This window comes from Pyxicephalus adspersus, chromosome 12, assembly GCF_032062135.1.
Source record: "Pyxicephalus adspersus chromosome 12, UCB_Pads_2.0, whole genome shotgun sequence".
In the NCBI taxonomy this organism is placed as follows: Eukaryota; Metazoa; Chordata; class Amphibia; order Anura; family Pyxicephalidae; genus Pyxicephalus; species Pyxicephalus adspersus.
In genome coordinates this window covers 17,010,997-17,031,665 of record NC_092869.1, presented here as the reverse complement: position 1 = coordinate 17,031,665, position 20,669 = coordinate 17,010,997, and the positions used below count along the sequence as shown (strand labels likewise).

Here is a 20,669-nt window from a genome sequence, read left to right as displayed (position 1 = left end):
AGATCTTTTTTTCTCCTGAAGCTGTTGCTAGGGCATGGCAACATCTGTTTTCATGTTTATAATAATATCCTTTACATTTAGTGAACTGTTGTTTCACCTTAAATTGACTCCTTGCCATGATCTGTTCTCTATTGTTTAAAAGCTTTTTCTTTATATCTGATGTTTGTGTGTGTTTTTGGGTGGTTTCCAAGCTGTGGAGTTCTCTGAAAAGAGCCTCCTGCTGCTTTTAGCGATCACGCTTAATGGTCTTGTTGAAAAAAATAGACCTCTCAAAAAACATTTGTGGGATTCCCAAAGGGTAAGAGGGTTGGCTACTGCACTGATTGCAAAGTACGAACTGCACTCCATCTCAAAGGATGTGATAGTGAATGGCTTCTGTAGAAATTGTTAATTAGGCTTCCAGGAATAGGATTTGGAAGTAAAATGTGTAGGGTTTACTGTAAGAGATACAGGTGCATGATCGGAAATTGTTGTCACTCCTATAGTAGATGAAGAGACTAACAGTATGGATTGGTGTTTGATTAGGAAAAAGTCTATTATGGAATTGGTTTTGTGAACAGTGGAATAGTATGTGTAGTCGTCTGTAGTGGGGTTAAGGACCTCCATGTCTACTAACTCATGCGTTTGAAAAACTGATTTCACCTTTCTTAGTGTGGAAAATGGCAGTTGAGAGGCGCCTCTGGAGACCTCCTTTGTAGGGTCAATTGCAAGATTGGAGTGCCCTCTGAAAACTTGTCCACCATGTCCAGAGAGGAGCCTAAATAAGAGACCTGACTAGTATTAAGTAACTATGTCATAACCAGTGTAAAGATTCGGGTGTATATGGTGCCCTTTACCATCAAAAATCTGCCCCCTTTGGCTATCCGAATACCAACCACTTTAGATTTGGTCTATATCATAGATTCAGTGATCTATGATACACACGTGGGTGCAGAGCACCTGTCGCTACTCCGCTAGAGAGTCCTGAAGCACTGGACTCCCAGATCTCTGCCGCCCCATCCTGGGGAATGAGTTCAGGGGTACATAAAACTCCTTACTCTTTCTGTGAAAGGGTTAAAAATATATGTGAAAAAGAAGACGTGACTTTAATGTTAAAGAAATTTACAAGATGTGTGTGTTTTGTGTTTAAGTTTTTACAGGTTATCCCACAATGAAAGGATGATTCCCACAGCTGCCTTTATGACATGAGCACATCCATGGGACTCCTGACAGTGTACCCAGGCACTAGAGAGCAAATGAGGACAAGTCTGTGTAGACATAGCCTAAATGACTTAAAACACAATTGTAACACTTATTGTATAGGAATTTAAGAAAAACTATGTATTCGTTTGCAAATGTATACACCATAAAGAATCCCAAAATAATATCGTTTTTCCTTGATGTTTATTTATTTTTAGGCTTTGAAATCACTCCGTAACTCAGATTTAAAGCCTTATATTATATTCATTGCCCCACCTTCCCAGGAAAGGTTGCGTGCATTACTAGCTAAAGAAGGCAGAAATCCAAAGGTAAGTCTTAACAAAGAACTGTAACTCCTGCATATGGAAACCATTATTTTCAGTTATATTTTACTAATTTGACAGTTGCAGGTAAGAATTATTGCAGTCAAATATCTGCTAAAGTTTAGACACCGTTTTGCTAATTTTCTTGCTATATGTTTTTGTGAAAGAAATTAAACAACTCCTGCAGTTGTCAGGCACAACATATTTGACATATTTCTTCAGATTTCCAGGCATGTTTACTGTTAACTTGCTGAAGTTTAAAGATAGAAGGTAAAATTGCTTGTGCATATGTTTTAGCACCCTGTCAGTAGCAGTTGTTTTTCAAAATATTACTGTTTAACCCCCCTAGTGTTCTAATTCTGTATGTATTTCCACGGAAAAAGCATTACATTTTTTTGCATGAAAATTTATTTTACATTGTAGGCCTATAACTCCTAGGCAAAAATTTTATAAATTTTTTTATTAAACTTTAAAAAAACACAAAAATCTGTTGAAAGAAAAAAAGTGATACATGTAATATAACTGTACAGTAGCAAAAATTATATATATATATATATATATATATATATATATATATATATATATTATATCAAGATTTCTTCTTTCTTTTCTGTATTGGACTCAATAAAGCTATTTTGTATTGAATCCAATACAAAATTGTTCGAATTTGCCCGGAATCGCACCAGCGTCGCCAGGAAACCCCGGGGAACGTCTCTGCAGTCGCCGGCTGGAGATCCTAAGAAGGGGACATGTCCTGAAGGCTTTCAGGGACCAGCAGGACGCCGGGGGACGCCAACGGAACAAGGTAAGTGTTTTTTTTTTTTATCTTTTTAAGGACCCCGAGTCGCACTCAGGATTACCGCTAGAGGGATTAATGTGGAAAGGTTAAGTATCCTGTCATTAAGTAGCAAATCCTTAGCAAAGAATAAAGATAAATTATTAAAAGCTCTATTTAGGCTGTGTGTATCACATTGAGAAAAAATGCTGTGAAATAGCTTGCAATGGGGATGATCCAATACACAGGAATTTCTTGCCTTAATTCATTGTCCCACAATGTTCCTCTCCAGCTGCTGCTACTTCTTGCACTAATGTTTTGCTCATCAGCATTATAGATGATGACTTAGGGTTACTCACATTCTGGCATTTTAAAGTAGAGAAATTACTCATCACCTGCGAGGGAGGGGGGGGGGGGCATGGATTAAGGCAAGTATTCCCCCCATATTAGATCATGAACAAGGTGTATATTGTGCATCGACTAGGTGAAAACTGATTCCCCCAACTTTTTTTCCAAGGGTAAGCCTAGAATATTCCAAACTTTGTGTCTTTGGTTTTACACTTTTTTTTTTTGTGGAATTTTACCTTTTTATTTCCCTAGTGTCCAGACTCTTAGAGGCATTGTCTATTTCTGGTGGTCTGCTGTAATTATGTGAAGTACAAAAATCTAATTGATTTTGTTATTATTTTGCATTACATGTTTCCCCATCACTATGGTATTGTTGCTTATTAAAATATATAAAAATATGTTTTTTCTCTAATGCAGCCAGAGGAACTAAGAGAGATAATTGAAAAAGCAAGAGAAATGGAGCAAAATAATGGGCATTACTTTGATACGGCCATTGTAAATACTGACCTAGACAAGGCTTATCAGGAATTACTTCGGATAATCAATAAATTGGACACAGAGCCTCAGTGGGTTCCGTCTTCCTGGTTACGATGAAAAACATGAAGATGTGTTGAACAGCAGGCATGGAAGGTTGCAAATACATCTTTTGTTTTATGCTAAAGGATATATTTTTACTTGCTGGGTAACCACAGGTTTCTGCATAGTCTACTTCATATGAATAATTGAAATTGAATATAATGTCTGCCTGCATTAAGTGGTGAATTGGGCTTGGCTGCTGTTTGTTTGTAGTATATATAACATTTTCACAAACAGCCCTTGCCATAAAGGAATGCTTTTATATTAATCATCTATTCTATTCTTTTTGCTGTAGGATCTAAACACAAACCTTTACATGTTCCATAAACTATTCTACTCAGAATATCCACTAATAATGCTGGTAGAGTCTAACCAAAACAGGTTTCCACCCTTCAGGGGATTGATTGGGCAGCTGGTTTGTAAAATTCAAGAAATACAAGCACATATCTTGTCTGTTCTACTAGCTGATCCCCAGTGGTTAATGAATATTATAGTGTGACTTTATATTCACTGATGATTTACAGAAAGAACACAAATCGCTGGGTTTTTCTCATAATTAGATGTACATATTAAACATTAAAGATTGTGTTTTAGCAATGTGACATAGTAATGTACCTGGCAGATAAACATGCTAAAGTGTACACATTCTGTCTCTATTTTTAATAAGAGCCAAGTCTTTTTTTAATTATTTGGGACTTGAAACATTCCACTTTATACAAACACTTTATGCCAGTAGTAAATACTGTTTTACAAATTGCAGAGAATGTATTTTTCTTTCTTCAAATAAACAAAAATTGGTTATTCAGTTACAGATAATGACATTACAATACTCTTCCACTCCAAAATGCTGTTGACAATTTGAATACACAGTTATGTTATAAAATCTTAAACTTGGTTCTCAAACATTTTTATTGTATTTTTTATTCCAAAATTCATAATATAAAGAACTTAATTTTTCATGTATATAGAAAAAGGGCCTTTTGTCTATAGCAACCGGTTAGAATATGCCCCAATGCAATATAGGAGTTCAGGATTCCACTTTTTGTAATCAACAGCAACATATATTATAACTTTTTTCATTTGTTTTGAAAATTTGTTTTCATCTTCCCCATTTGATTTATAATAAAGACATACACCTTCTAATGATTAATGGTCATTTAATTTAGCTGAAAGTATCATAATTTTGCAATTTTTGTTTTGAAAATCATAGTTGCTCTTAGCTGTTTTTTTCCCTTAATGTTTATGTTAAAAATTCTTAGATGACATTATGTATTAAAAATTACTACTTCAGATAAGTGTTTGCAAAAGTTTTACCTTAGTTAACCACCACAGAAGCCAACAGTTGCTTAGGTCATAGGTTCAGGTAACCATTGGGTGGCACTTTTATAACCTGCCGTATTTTGCAAACTTTCAACATATCATGCCCTAAACAATAAATTAACATTTTGCAGCTTTTCTGTCCCTTTATGTGGTAGCAGCATTAGTTTTCTTTTAATGGGCGTTTTTCCTTCATTGTCACACTTTTTCCCCCATTGCATTGGTGAGAGGAACTATTGTTTTAAAACAATATAATTATAATTTATAATTAAAAACTCCTGCCAATAGAACCATGAGGCGGTAAACATTTCCGCCATGCCATTCATATTAGCAGTGAGGTCTTCCATGCACATATACATTTTAATATATAATTAGGATATCATTTACTCTAGCAAGACCCCATTCCATAGTACTGGAATACATGCCCTCGTCCCATTTACCAGGTAAACAAGTATTGATTTCCATTATTGTGGAGTAGGAGGTAAAAGGACGGATAAAATGACCCAGCACCGGATACTCTGTGAACCTCTTGGAAATCCCCAGTACCCCCACTAAGAAGTATTTATAATGGGAACTTACATATGCAAGACAAGGAACCTTTAATTTGCTGTGTAATTTTCAGTACCATTTTATTGCTGTTTTAGGTGAGTGTGCCAGGAAGATATATTTTAGATAGATGCAAAAAGTCTGTTGTGCCTTTTGATATCTTTTAGGGATTGCAGTGATTAGATCATTGCATCAGGTTTCCGGGTTCTATTGCTGTCCCATCATACCTCTTCGTATAACAGGCGAGTTCCTACCTATTATAAATGAATCAAACAAAAAAAAATTAGATTAATATATTTTATAGTTGTAGAAAGTATGGAGATCTAGAACACAGGCAAAGAGATCTCCCCTCAGTCTGAAATCCTTATAAGGTATGTTTGATATGGATAACGCCTTACTAATTCAGTATTTACCCAAAACTAAAGTACTAGAGTTTGAGATGAGCTGTAGGTTTAAAAAACACAGTGTGCATTGAGGATCACAGCAGTGCACATGTACTGCAAGATACTCTTCCGTCCCTACCATTTTGAGTTCCAACAGGATTTAAAACTGCTGTCTGTCTTGTAGCGTTATTTTGATGTATGTGCATATAGGAATTGTTCTGGTAGGTATATCTACATAATAATACTAATAATTCTAAATATATAAGCATTTATTTTCAGATTTATTTAGAATAGGTAAATTGTGTAGGTAAATAGCTACAGTTGTGTTCAGAATAATAGCAGTTCAACGTTACTAACCTGATCAATTACTGTTTTAGGTTGAAATTATGTTGATGCATGACATAACTTACTAGATGTAGTAGAGTAATAGAAAACCAACAGACCCAACAGTCATGACATGCATGCTGCTGATTCTATGTAATTGAATTATTAATTGGAAATTCAAAATTGCAGTATGGAGTTCAATTAGTGAGGTAATTCATTCTGTAAAAAAAAAAGAAAGAAAACAGCTGTCAGTTATAGCTTTTGCATAAGTAAAGTGTACTTTGAATAAAAAGTTTATTGGAGGAGGTAAAAACAGATAAAGAAGTTAAGAATATCATAGCCAACTCAGTTAATATGATCTCAAATGCTTTAAAACTGCAACCAAAACTGAAAGATGTTGAAGAAAAGTGAAAACTACCATGTGAATGGATAGAATAGTAAAAATGGCAAAGACTCAGCCAATTATCAACTCCAGGAAAATCAAGGAAGTTCTAAAGCTACCTGTGAGTACAGTTACAAATTAGAAGATGCCTATGTGAAACCAAGCTATTCGCACAAAGCCCCAGCAAGTCCCAATGTTAAAAAGACATGTACTGATGAGGTTACTGTTTTCCAAAGCAAGACTGTTTTTTGGGTCTAGGGGGCCACAGATAGTTTGTTAGATGACGTCTCAAACACTGAATTCAAGCCACAGTACACTGAATTCAGAAGCATTGTGGTGCAAGCTGGGGAGGTTTCTCATACTATGGTGTTGAGCCTATTTATCACACACCAGGGATCATGGATCAGTTTGAATACATCAAAATACTTGAAGAGGTCATTTTGCCTTATGCCCAAGAGGAAATGCCCTTGAAATTGTTGTTTCAGCAAGACAATGATCCCAAACACACCAGCAAAGAGCAACGTCTTGGTTCCAAACCTACTAGATTCACCAGGCCATTACCCAGACCTTAATCTATAAGAAAACTTCTAAGGCAAAACCAAGAATTGCCGTAATATTGTGGCATGCAGTCCAATCACCCTGAACTGGATTTTAATAAATGAGCAATACAACAAATAGATGTATGACCATAGGGGCATAACATGGGGAGGATACATATCCAACATAATCATCAAAATGAGGCAGTTATCAAATAAACCTGATTGTTACACTAAGTACAAAGGGGGAAAACCACAGGAGAACCCGCAGGAGGGTCTGGACAACTTAACTTGCTGCACTATAGTCAAATTCTAAGCTGTCATTTTTTTTTGTAAGTAGTGGTTAGTTGTGTTTCTGTCCCTGGGTTAGGTGTTTTATTAGTTCCTAACCTTAAACAAGCAGGAACCATTGAAGACAAAACTTTTCATCTGTAAACCTGTTTTAGGTCAGTGACACAAAGTATTGAAAGCCATTGGTCCTGAATGTTGGGGAGCCTTATTTTAAGAAAATTAGCAAAGAGAGACAACATATATTAGTACAGATTTCTTAAAAAAAAACTGTAATTAAAATATTTACATATTTTTAAGGACCTAATCAAACATTCTGTATGAACAAAAAGGTGCATATGCCATTTCTTGCAGCAGACCTTTCACAAAAAATATCACTACATTTAAAAAATGAAAGTAATGTACCTTACTGTTAATGGCTCCTAATTGTAAATCGATATAAAGATTAAATATAGTTGGCAATAATTAATGGGTATGTTTGATTCCCTCCTCACTGTATGACCAGATCCATGAAGCTGCTGCTCTTTGATGATTCATACAGGATGTCTATAATCTTCAAGCAGGACCTGGATGTACTGTTTTATTGGGCAGCCTAGTGGCAAATTACATTTATTATAGATAACAACATGCATGCTTCATACTGTCTAGGAGGAATACATTTGGGGGAGTCAGAAATGGGCAAGGATCTGGGGGTTCTGGTAAATCATAGACTTAATAACAGCATGCAATGCCAAGCTGCAATATCTAAAGCTAGCAAAGTACTTTCTTGTATTAAAAGAGGAATAGACTGCAGAGATCGAGATAATCCTGCCCCTGTAGAAAGCATTGGTCAAACCACATCTGAAATATGCAGTCCAGTTTTGGGCACCAGTTCAAAAAGGACATTGTGGAATTGGAGAGATTGCAGAGAAGGGCAACTAAACTAATAAAAGGATTGGAGGAGCTCAGCTATGAGGAGAGATTATCTGAACTGAATCTATTCTCCCTTGAGAAGAGACGTTTAAGGGGGATATGATCACCCTGTATAAATTAATAAACGGTCCTTTTTCCTATATATAAGAAAAAGCTGGATGTTTTTCTAGAAGCACTGAATATAGCTGGGTATTAAGGCTTTGGAGTAAAAATAACAGTGACTGTTGGTCCAGGGATCATCCGATTGCCTCATGGAATCAGGAAGGAATTTTTTTCCCCTGTTGAAGCAAATTGTATCAGGGATTTTTTTTTGCCTTCCTCTGGACCAACTATGTCTTTATAGGGTTTTACATCTGGGATATGTTTATTTCCCCAGTGGTTGAACTTGATGGACTTATGTCTTTTTTCAACCTAACCTACTATGTAAATATGATTCTGAATTGTACATAAAGCCTTGCCCACCTACCAGAAGTGAAGGAGAGCATTATCTGCCAGTGGAGTATAAAATAAGGTATTGCTCTTCTTTAAACCTCCCTCAGAATAACTATTTGTTTCTAAAGGTCACAACAGATTCTACAATCAGGTACAGTCTATTTGAACCACTTACAGTAGCTACTAAATGTTAACATTAGAAGGTGGCAGACCTTTTGTCCCTACTATAACCCAAAAAAAAGCAGGGAGTGATAAGTTGTGCATTTAGTGCCTTTGTTGTGAGCAATAGAGATTAATTTCTTTACAGTGCCTACAGATAATTAGGTTAGTAAGAGGATGTTTTAGAGCAATTAGTCACACACATTAATACTTTACATAGCTGATTTAAAAAAAAACATCAGAAAGGGATAAACCTGTGGTTTCAGTATCTCAAGGATACTGAGCTTGCAGGAAGTATGCTGAACTTGGATCCCACATTAAAGAGAGTTTTTTTTTTTCTTTGTATGAAGAGCAAAAGGCAAGGAAGACTGCAATGACAGACGAAGTGAAAGCAAATGCAGCTTTATTTTTAACAGTATATAACCTTACCAATGCTATGGAGGGCTTCCATCATGACTGTTCTTTAAAATGGGGATTTTTTTTTTTTTTTTTACACTGATGACATTACTTTGGGACCAGCGCATGTAGGATAACAATATAGGCATTAACAATTTGGGATATATATATATATATATATACACACACACACACACACAGTATGCCAAACTGTACTTCTGCTTTTAACGCTCAGTTTCTGTTTGTCAGGAATGTTTTAATACATCAATATTTTCAGTATTTATCTATATCCAGCAATAGAAGCATCAAGGTTTCTCATATTATAATATGGCTCTAAAGTAAATGCTAATAGCCACCCAGAGACTGGGCAGTGAAAGAACACAGCAGCAAGTTGTTGCTTCCTCGTCGTGACACTATTCTCATATCTCCTGAATGATTGTTCATTTTTGGCATAAAAGCACTGCAGAACAACTTCATGGCTTCTTTAACTTTGTTTTACAAGGGTTACAAGTATTAGTAGTAATTAAATTTAATGACTTTTTTAATGAACTTATATGAATTGTTTTTTAAATTACTTGTTCAAAAAAAGTTCATCTTCATGTATGGTCTTTATGACTGCTGAAAACAGACAAATCCAAATGCTATTCTGGAGAAGTTACTTTGGTAGACAGGTAATAAAATATGATATGAAATTTAGACAAATGTAGACTTTTAGATCTGTTTAAATAATCCCAATAGAAAGATTTCTTGGGATGAAAGTTAATATGAGGTGTAAGTATAGACCATTGCGTTGATATTCTAGTTGTATTTTTCCCCAAAATATCCTTTTATTTTAAAATATACTATACACTTTGCTGGATCGTAGTACCAAAATGCAGCTTTCACTTTGCATCCACTTTCTAACTATTGGTAAGCGGTAAACCTATCAGTGGTTTCTTTTGGGACCTCCAATATGAACTCTGCATTTGTGTACCTATTATCATTATAATGGGGTCCATCTACTCTGGTTTGTATTTATATATATGTATATAAAACTTGGGGTAGGGAGAAACACAAAATTAAAACATCTGCATGTATGATTTCCGCAAAATCTAGAAATGCAGCAGGTAAAATTCATGGGAATTTAGTTTTGGGTGGACTGGACTTTAAAGTTTTGACTTGGTTGGTTGATATATTTTGTCTTTCTTTTTCATGATATTTTGTTAATATTTGGCAATATTAATAACTGATGTGCTGATCATTGAGTGTTTGCTGCTTCATCTATATCCTGTGCTAGAACATTTTTTACTTTTTGTCCAAAAGTCTTACAAACTGAAAAAGGATATTTTCAAGTTTTCTAACTTTTACTATTTTACCTTTTTAAATGCAAATGTGTGAGGTATGGGGGGGGGGTCACATCAGACCAAAAAACACTGGATATTACTGAATGTTTACTGCCTGCTATATAGTGTGCGTTAAAGGTATTAACCTGTAAATGTTCTGTTCAGTATTAACCTAATGCAACAGCAGTTTGAAAATAGGAGTTAAATCTTTAAAGTAAATACAAACTGTAAGTAAACTTTTTTAACTCTGTGAAATCAATAAATATTGTCTGCCATATGTATGCACACATGGAACAACAGCTCCTAGGTGAATACCTCTGTAACAGATGTGAGCAAGTCGCCCTTCTGGAATCTCACATTGGAGATTTGAAGAAGGGCATTGCAACACAGAAATCACTGGATCACATCAATAACTAACTGTGAGGGGTCTCATGTTACTAAGCAGGTAGTTATTGGGATAGATGTTGAGCGTTTAATCAGGATGAACATGTAGGTAGCTGGGTTACTGTAGTTGGAGGGAGTTTGGTAGGGGCTCCCAGAAAAGGAAGTCCAGCCCTGTGTTTGAGCACCATAACAAATTTGCATAGCTTTGTGAAGATGTGCAGGTGGAAGACCCAGTGGTGGCAACCCTAGATGTTACTGCTACCCTTAACAGCCGGGAGAGCATCCCATAAGGGCACCCCTAGTAGGGATGGGGAAGGCAATGCAAGGTGTAGACAAATGGTTGTCTAGGGCAGGGGTCTGCAACCTACGACTCCGGAGCCGCATGCGGCTCTTCAGCCTCCTTGTTGTGGCTCCCTTCGGCTGCCGTGGGGAGATCTCTGATGGGGGATCCCCTTCCTCCCAAGACACTGCGGAGGAGGGGGATTCCCTATCCGGTGTTCAAATGAAAAAAATCTACCAGTGAAATAAATCTACCACAGGGCATGTACAAATGGGTGTCTACAATGACATCCCCCTCCTTTGAACCCCAATTCCTCTGGAATGGGGAGATGTACAAAACCAAAAATGTAGGAGCAAGTGGGGGACACCTGTGACTAACACCCCCTAAAATTTAATTGTTAGGCTATCATCAGAACATAAAGAACTCTGCCCATCAAAATAATCTACCCTGTTACACATTGTTGGAGGCTTCTAGCACCTAAACCCCAATTTATCTGGAAACGGGGGTACAGGTGAAAAAAATTTGAGGTGCAAGTACGGGACACCTGTGGCTAACACCTCCTAAAAATTCATAAAAACTCTGCCTATCAAAAAAATCTACCCTGTTACACATTGGTGGAAGCATCTAGCATCTGGACCCCAATTTCTCTGGAACGGGGGGGAGGCGGTACAGGTGACCAAAATAGAGGTGCAAGTGGGGGACACTTATGGCTAACACCACCTACAATTGAATTGCTAAGGCATCGTCAGAAAATAAAGAACTCTGCCCATCAAAATAATCTACCCTGTTACACATTGCTGGAGGCTTCTAGCACCTGAACCCCAATTACTCAAGATTGGGGGGTACAGGTGAACAAAATTAAAGCTGCAAATGAGGGACACCTGTGGCTAACACCCCTTAAAATTTCATCGCTAAGGCATCGTCAGAATATAAAGAACTCTGCCCATCAAAAAAATCTACCCTGTTATATTAGAAGCTGGAGGCTTCTAATGTAACAGGGTAGATTTTTTTGATGGGCAGAGTTCTTCAGGATGATACGTTAGAAGCTGGAGGCTTCCAGGGGCATAGTTCAGTGTTTAATTTATTTCAAAGTAGGCCTACACATGCACACTTGTTGTAACAGGTAAAATTAAAAAAATATTAAAACTTTTAAAAGTTTGTAAACTGTGTTATGTTTTGCGGCTCCAGACTATTTTTCTTTAGTGGAAGAAGAGGCAAAATGGCTCTTTTGATAGTAAAGGTTGCTGACCCCTGGTCTAGGGTATTCTATGATCAGTTAGTAGTTTGTCGCCCGGATCCCTTCAACCGAAGGGTTTGCTGTCTCCCTGGTGCCAGTGTTCAGCATTCAGTGGACCGAGTGGACAAATTACTGGGAGGAGGCTGGGCATGACCCTGCTGTCTTGGTCTATGTTGGAACCAATCACAGAATATATGAAAGATGGAGGATCCTTAAAAATGAGTTTAAAGATCTAGGTTTCAAGTTGAAGGAAAGGACCTCAAGGTTATATTCTCTGGAATATTGCCTGTGCAGAGGGAGCTTAGACAGCTAAAGTCCTGGTGTAAAAGAGAAGGGTTTGGGATCTTAGTGCACTGGGCTAACTTTTCAGGGGTAGGGGTACAAACTATATGCCAGAGATGGTTTGCACCTAAATGGGGAGGGGGTCTGCTGTGCTAGGGGAAAGTTTTAGGGGAATGGTGGAGGGATATTTAAACTAGGACAGAGTTTGGTGAACAATAAAAAGGTGTCAGAAAGGTAAGACGGGTCAGTCACTAGTGAAGGGTGGATCGGGGATAATTGAGGGGAGGGTTATGGATAAATATAAGGAGTTTCCCATGTTACATGCAAACATTGGATTGCACAGTGCTAATTGTACTGAAAAACAAGGATTTGGCAAACAGTGTTAGTGAATGCAGCAATGGTTTAAAGGGCCTGTGCACTAATGCTAGAAGTCTGGCACACAAAATAGGGGACTTGGAAGCCTTTATGAATGAAGAGGATTATGACTTAGTTGGCATTGCTGAATCCTGGCATTGTTCTTCACATGACTGGGCTGTCAATATTCCTGGTTATACTCTCTTTTGTAGAGACAGAGTCAATCGAAAAGGTAATGGTGTCTGTCTATATGTGAGAAGTGATCTGAAAGTAAATGTGAAAGAAGAAATTGTTGATGGAGCAAGTGATGAGGTTGAGTTATTATTGGTGGAGTTGAATATGGGGATGCATAGTACACAGTTAGTTATTGAAGTCTGCTATAGGCCCCCCGGTGCTGAGGAAGAAATAGAGAATCAACTACTAGCACAGATAGAAAAGGCTGCAAAAGCTGCCAATGTTTTTAATAATGCGAGATTTTAACTACCCTGACATTGACCGGGGTACACGACTGGATAGATAACTGTACTACAGGTACAGCAAAAGGGAGAAAATGTATGAATTTAATACAAGATAATTATATAGTACAGTTCATAGAAGCCCCAACTACAAATGATACTCTGCTGGACCTAGTTTTTTTCTAACAATACAGGGCTTATAACCAATGTGCATATAAAGAAGAATCTGGGTAGCAGTGACCATATTATGATTTAATTTAATGTAAGCTATAAACAGGAAGCAAAAACAGGAAAAATTAAACATTCAAGAGCAAATTTTCCATTATTAAGGGCAGCTCTCTGTGACTTGGACTGGCAGAGAATATTGTCCTCAAATAACACAGAACAGAAATGGGAATTTTTCAGGTCTGTTCTACACAAACACACTGAAAAATATATTCCAGGCTAAAATTAAACCCTATAGGGAATAGCAAATGTTAAAAAAGCCATAAAGAATAAGAAAAGGACATTCCAAAAATATAAAAATGAAGGATTACCTTCATCATTTTAATACTATAAAGGATATAACAAAAAATGTAAAAAGCATATAAAATGTGCAAAACTTCAAAATGAAAGACAGATTGTAAAGAAAAGTAAGGCAAACCCCCAAACATTTTTAAAATATAATAATATCAAAAAGATCAGATCAGAGCATATAGGCCGCTTAAAGGATGGCGCTGGGTTGGTAACTGGGTATAAAGAAAAGGCGGATTTACTAAACATGTTTTTTTAGCTCTGTGTACACAAAGGAAAATGGCAGAGCTAAAGTCAAAATTGCTAATAGCAATGTTACTGCCTTAAATGAGTTAGAATGGCTCAAAATTTTTGATTGAGAAACAACTGGGCAATATTAAGGTTGACGAAGCACCTGATGGATTAGATCTATGTGTTCTCAAACAACTGAGCTCATTTTTTTCAAAGCCTTTGTTTCTAATTTTTAGAGACTATTCACTGGTTCGGTACCAATGGTATGGCATAAGGCCAATGTGGTTCCCAACTTCAAAAAGGGAGCAAAGTCATTACCAAGTAACTACAGACTGGTAAGTTTAACGTCCATGGTTGGAAAGGTCCTAGAGAGTTTGATAAAGAACCACATGAAGGAGTTTGGTTTTTTTTTTTTTTTTTTTTTTTTTTTTTTTACAACCACACTCAGGGTTACCTTTTAGGAGGCTAATGTTTCTCCAATTTCGGTGTACAGTAGGGAAATAGGTGGTAAACACGTCAATGTTTTTCTCAGTAAATATATTTCTAATGGGATTATTGACATGAAACAAATAGTCATAAATTAAGTTATGTGTAGTAAAGTGAAATGGTAGAGGGAATAGGTATTGAACAGAAAACGAGGTGCAAAGAGACATGGCAAGCTAAGAAACCTGCTGAAATCTGCCAGTATTTGTAACGCAATCTTGCCCCCTATCAGTGCAAATTAATATCAGCTGGTTTAGTCCTAACTGATGGCCTACAAAAAAAAAAAAAGGTTTCTCATTACCAAGGTATTACACAAGAAAAATCTCATGATGGGTAAAAGCAAATGGCTGTCTCAAGAGACATACTATTTGTTTTTAACTACACAATTACACACTAAAATTAGGGAAATAATTTTCTAATTTTTAGAGACTATTCACTGGTTCGGTACCAATGGTATGGCATAAGGCCAATGTGGTTCCCAACTTGTTCAATGTTGGAGTTTATATACACTTTTAAATTCTAAAACAAAATTCTAAAAAAAGCAAACAGGTTTGGATTGACAGATCATTCCAAAGCAGGGCAATAATTTAGCCTTTTTTCTGTGTTGTAGGCAACCTACCTCATTGTAAATGGTAACATAAATATTTCATGCAGATTTGGCTTTATTCTCACTGGATGCAAATATATTAGTTTGCTCTTTCTTCCATTGCAAATAAAGGCATGGAAAATTAGTTTCAATTAGGCAGCTTGTTATGTAATAGGTTGTAAAAAAAAATGATTTTACAGTAAGCTGGCTTGTAACTTTCTGTTAGTCAATAGACTAAAGTCCTCATATATATATATATATATATATATATATTACAATACATTTAAAATGTTAATTGCAAAGCACTGTACTTATGTTCATAATTAAGAATGCTAAATGCATTTTGGCAGGAGCAAAAATAGCAATGCCTCCTGAGAATTGTATCTGCCCTATCATGTGGTATTAGCCTAATATTTTACCTCATAACAATAACAGCCAAAATGTTTACTATATATATATGTTTATTCATGTTACAAGGGCTTGGGGCATGTTCAGTCTGTTGATTGGCATATGGGTGGATATTACTTTTTCAACCCCCGGGGTGGCTGCCTAAATCCACCAGCTGTTACAGGAGGTAAACTGCAAAATCGTATGTGCAGTTTACCTGAACTGTCCCAAGGTGATACTGTCTGTGGGTCTTCTGTAATCCTCACATGCTCAATAACGCTAAATAAAATAAGTATAAAATAAAAGCTAAAATAAATATCCTTTCACCAATTTAAAAATAAAGCTCTTCGTGGTCAAATGCCTTACCTAGGTATTCAATACAAACACATGTACCACCAATATTGCTATAAAATAAATAAATTTCTTGTTGATGGCATAATGAAAATCCCCCAAAATGACTTGCTGTAAATGTTTAGATAGCTGTTTACTTGTAAACTCCTTTTATATTTGTTTAAAAAAAAATGCAGGACACAATTTTTGTAACCTTATTGAGAAAAAGCTAGTTTCCTAAAAGCACCAATTCTTTTGAGACCATTAAACCTAATGAACATGTACCTTTTTGTATGTTTAACCACCCTGGCGGTATGAATACTAAGTATTTTTAAATGTAAAGGCGGTACATTTAAAAATAATTAGCATTTTAAATTTCCCACTTCCCAGCTGCGCGGTCCCGCCCTCTAGCCACACACTCGCAAGGAGATGCCCGGACGGCATCTGATTCCCCTGGCCACGCGTCCCCAACGTTCACACACTGGGGACGCAGATGCCGGCAGGGCATCGCCAGGTTACACAGATGTCTGGCCAGCATCGCCAGGAGAAGAAGATGCCGGGCATCGCTGGAGGACGCCACTGGAATGTGGGAACCAGGTAGGACTTTTAAATTCTCTGGCAATTCCACCCCGAGTGTGGCTCGGGGTTACCCCTTTTGGTATGGAAAATTCACCCCTAGCCACACTCGGGAATACCGCCAGGGAGGTTAAAAAAGGTGAGAACCTGGCAATTATCATTTTTTTGAAGCTGGCCAAAAATGATAGCTCCTAATTTCCTCAATTTCATATTCATTAATATCTTTATTTAAATATTGGTTCTTTAAATATGTCCAAGTCCTTCTCTTGCTAAAAAAAAAAAAAAAAAAAGTGTAAGTAACCTCACCCTTCCCGTGTCTTTTAGATACATTTATTTAAATTGCTCTTCTGCTTTGTGAAATCAGCAATTGTTCTTCCTGGCAAAATCACTGAAGGCTGCTGATCACATGCCCACCAAATGTATAAGTGTGTTTGTATATAATATATATTAAGCTGTCTACATGACAGCCTACATCATTCAAGATGGTGGGGGGATTGACAGCGGAAGTGGATGATTTATTAGTGGGAATCATGTAGGCGGTGTGTATTTTTGGAATTTGTAAGCCATAGCCATGCCAAGACCCATTTTCTAAAGTGTGTACAAAAAAAAAATATATATATATATTCATAACACTCCAGACCCGTTTTGTCAGTAAAATGTCCCTTTCATACCTAAAAAAGTGGGGACACATGATATGGTGATATTTCTTAAGGGAGGATTTTTACCACCTTCTTGCTGAGAACTCCTCTCATTCGCTGTTGTGACTCCAGAACAAGTTAGGAAAAATCACCCTCTCAAAATACCATTTCAGGTTCCATTTAAATTTACATACAATTTACAATTAATTTAAAAATTCCAAAATGTGATCAACTTATTTATACAATGCATTAATGGTTACCTAAAAAAAATCCTTGCTTAACTGTTTTCAAATACTTTTTATTTGATTTCTTTATGTGATTACAGGTTTATAGATCTAAACTGGTTTCAATTCATATGTATGTGAATCTCCAGAAGCACCCCTTGAACCTGCCAGAAGGGTTCCTGGGGATCACATAGCACTGGTTGAGAAACAATTAACTATTTTACATGTAACAAAAAAAGTTGAAAACATCCTAAAATTAGTATATTTGAAAGCTAATCACGATGTGTTGTTTAGCCATTTTAAACCTTGTACAGTAGGGCCTGCATCCCATGTTTATATTTGTTAAAAATTATTTAACTGGCAGATTGGGAAATTTTAAAAGCACACATCGATATCTTTATGGAAAACATAAATCTATAATACCTAGTTTTTTCCCTTTAGCTTTTATCAGTCATGTATAAGTATGATTACATTAATTGCACAATTATGTAAAAGATGTTATATTTTAGATTTCAAAAAAATTGAAAATCATGAATTTTTTCATTAGTCCATCCATTTTGCTTTTGTAATTTTGCTTACACATATACTGTCTGAGAGGGTTCTCATTCATCTATTTCCTGGTGCATCTAGTTAATTGCATTCAACTAGACTTTTTCCTAAATGTTGTATATTCTGTCACAAATGTGTCTAAAATGTGGTTTTTAATTGTCTTAGTTAACCCATAACATTTGTAAAATAAAAACTTGTGTTTTTTAGTCTTTCACACGTTTGTATTTTTGTCTATAATTGCCACATTTGATTTTAACTTTATTATTTGGTAATTGGTCAATTTCAAAATATTTAATTTCACAATATCAATGTTCAATTTCTAGTTTAAAACCGGTATTGTAGTATTTTATAAACATATTGTCAGTAACTTTATCTAATAAAAATCTGATACACTTGCTAACATTGGAATTCAGTTAATGGTGGGAAATGTATGTTTTTAAAGTAGTTAACTTTTTTTTTTCTTTTTACCTCCTACCTGATGGAATTCCTCAATATTATTGACTATTCAATTGCCCACTAAAATGCATTAGGAGCATATGCATTATGCCACATTAGCCACATAAATTCCCCGTCACATCCCACATTTCCCAACATTTATCTTAACAAAGATTATATTTTTTCCCACAAAATAAAACAATGATCAGTGAGCTCTGAGTACTATTGTTAATCCACATCAGGGTAAAGGGTTCTTGAAAATAAATCTGCATTTCATGGATATGTGTAGAAAAAAATACAATCCTCAGCCAATAAAAGCTTACATTATCTCCTCCAAACTAGGCACTCTATAATGAGTATTTGAAATTCCAAATGCCTATTGTTACTTTTAAAGGATTTTCTTTGAATTAAGGTAATTTTCACAGACAAATATCAGTTCAGCTGAATAAAGACAGCACAATATAATTAAAAATAATTTATTAGAAAAAAATGCTCACCACAAGAGATAAGTGTAGCAGGCCCAATTCATTGATTGGATGTATTTTCTGGACAGCTAACGTAAAGTACACAATACATATTTATTCTAATAAGTATACAGAGTGATCTGATATCATTTCAAGTAATCATTGACATAGAGATGAGTCTCTCTTAGTTTGTTCATGCAATAATGCAATGTGCATATGTGAATATGTATCCAGGCAATGTATTGAAGTTTCATTGGAAACTTGACTCTTGACATCCTCCAAAATTGTCTTTCAGAGAAACCATATGTGAGTTCCACAGAAGGGTCACACAGTCAAACAATAAATAATCTTACTCTAAAGTGTTAAGTTGTATTATTGTATAGAGAATATATTTGATTTTTTTTCATTATTGATTGTAAATTGCTCATAATAAAAGATCATGTTAAGTCATCCCTTTTTCTGCGTCAGTACTGTTAAGGAAAAAACACAATCTTGAAGAAAGAGGGTGGTGGTACTGTGAAGTCTTGACAAGTTTTGACAAGCACTAAAATAATCTGTTAAGGAGAGATGTTATAAAAATGGGCATAATGTAGTTCTCTGGTTTGTTTTGTATACTGATTAGGTTTTAGGGTAGCATGTTCTATTTTTAGGTCATCAAACATCTAATTCTAGGTAATATATGGAACTATGGTATTTCCTTAAAAAAAATTAAAAAAATGTCTAGCATGCCAAGGTGGTACCTAGTACCCACAAAGATTACTCTGGGCTTCCCATGTTCCTCTAGCATCCAGAGGATGCAGAAGATGGGGCAACATGGAGCACATGACATGCCTAATAGCACAGAAATACTGGAAGAAAGTCTTCCAGTTGATTTCACAGGTACTACGAATGTCTCTGTCCCCCCAGCTTGGAATCAGTAAAAATGGCATGCCTTTACCCTAAAAAGTGTAATTATATGCTATTAGCTGCCAGAACCTCACGGGCAAAATCCTGAAAATCTCCAAACATCTCTCTTGCTGGGATCTCAACAAAACTGAACTGGATAATGGTGAATTACAAGCTGACCTACATTTCCAAGGACTCTCCCCATGCTTTAGAGCTTTAGAGCTCCATGTTAATGGAACCCATGAAATGATTACTGCTCATCATTACAGGACTCTCCCTGGCATGGACTCTCACCCCCTTCCCTATCCCCCACCCAAGTCCGTTGTTCTCTCCTTCTCCCTGCTCATCCTCCCTTTTATGCTCCCCAGATTTCTTTACTTTTTATTTGATTCCCTTACATATGGGTACTTTGCTATTTCTAATATTGCTTGTGATATGTTCCACTGATTATGTTGTATGTTACTCTGTTTATGCAACAGGTGTAATTTTGTCACATTAGAGTCCCAGGTTTGAATCTCAGCCAGGCTGATACCTTCATGAAATTTATATGTTCTTCCCATGTCTGTATGTGTTTTCTTCCACACTTTTCTCCTAAATTTTTCATGAAAAAGCATAACACATGCGGTAGTACAAGTGATTTGTTCTATATTTTACTTTATATTTGACTTCTATATTTTAGTCAGGAGCTGCTGATGAAAAAAGGCATTTTAAGATTATAGAGAATGGTTATGAAGTCTGCTTACCGAGGGAGGGAAGAAAAATGTTAAATAATACATATTTTTAAAATTTTGCTCATGTATGAGACAGGGTCATCGGAAAACTGCACAAATTTATTAAGATTATCAGTAGGAAGGTTTGAATCTAACCAACAAAGGTACATTTCTTATCCCTTTTTATACATAACTTATTTGCACAAATAAAGAAAAAACACTTTAGGTTAACACTTTACAAACACGTTAGTAAAATATTTATTATGCTGGCTTTCATTTTTCAATTGTTGCAATAATGCATCGATTACATCATAATGCCTCAATAATTATTGCATGAGTTGCAAATTCTTAAATTAGTCTTTAAATTAACTTTGTGAAATAACATAATATGTTAGTTAAATGTAATAAAATATATCCAGTGCATATTTTTAAATGCTTCTCTTACTAATCATCCTTTTTTTGTCTTAC

At 36.0% G+C, this 20,669-nt stretch overlaps 1 protein-coding gene across 1 annotated transcript in view; it reads left to right on the top strand.

The window, feature by feature from the left end:
• Positions 1-19,056, top strand: part of PALS1 (protein associated with LIN7 1, MAGUK p55 family member) — a 107,692-nt gene extending 88,636 nt beyond the window's left edge. Inside the window, exons 13-14 of the mRNA XM_072428767.1 lie at positions 1,398-1,508; positions 3,043-19,056. Coding sequence (XP_072284868.1) covers positions 1,398-1,508; positions 3,043-3,219 — 288 coding nt within the window. The 3' untranslated portion in view covers positions 3,220-19,056. The remainder of the gene's footprint in view (positions 1-1,397; positions 1,509-3,042) is intronic.
• Positions 19,057-20,669: the final 1,613 nt, after the last annotated feature.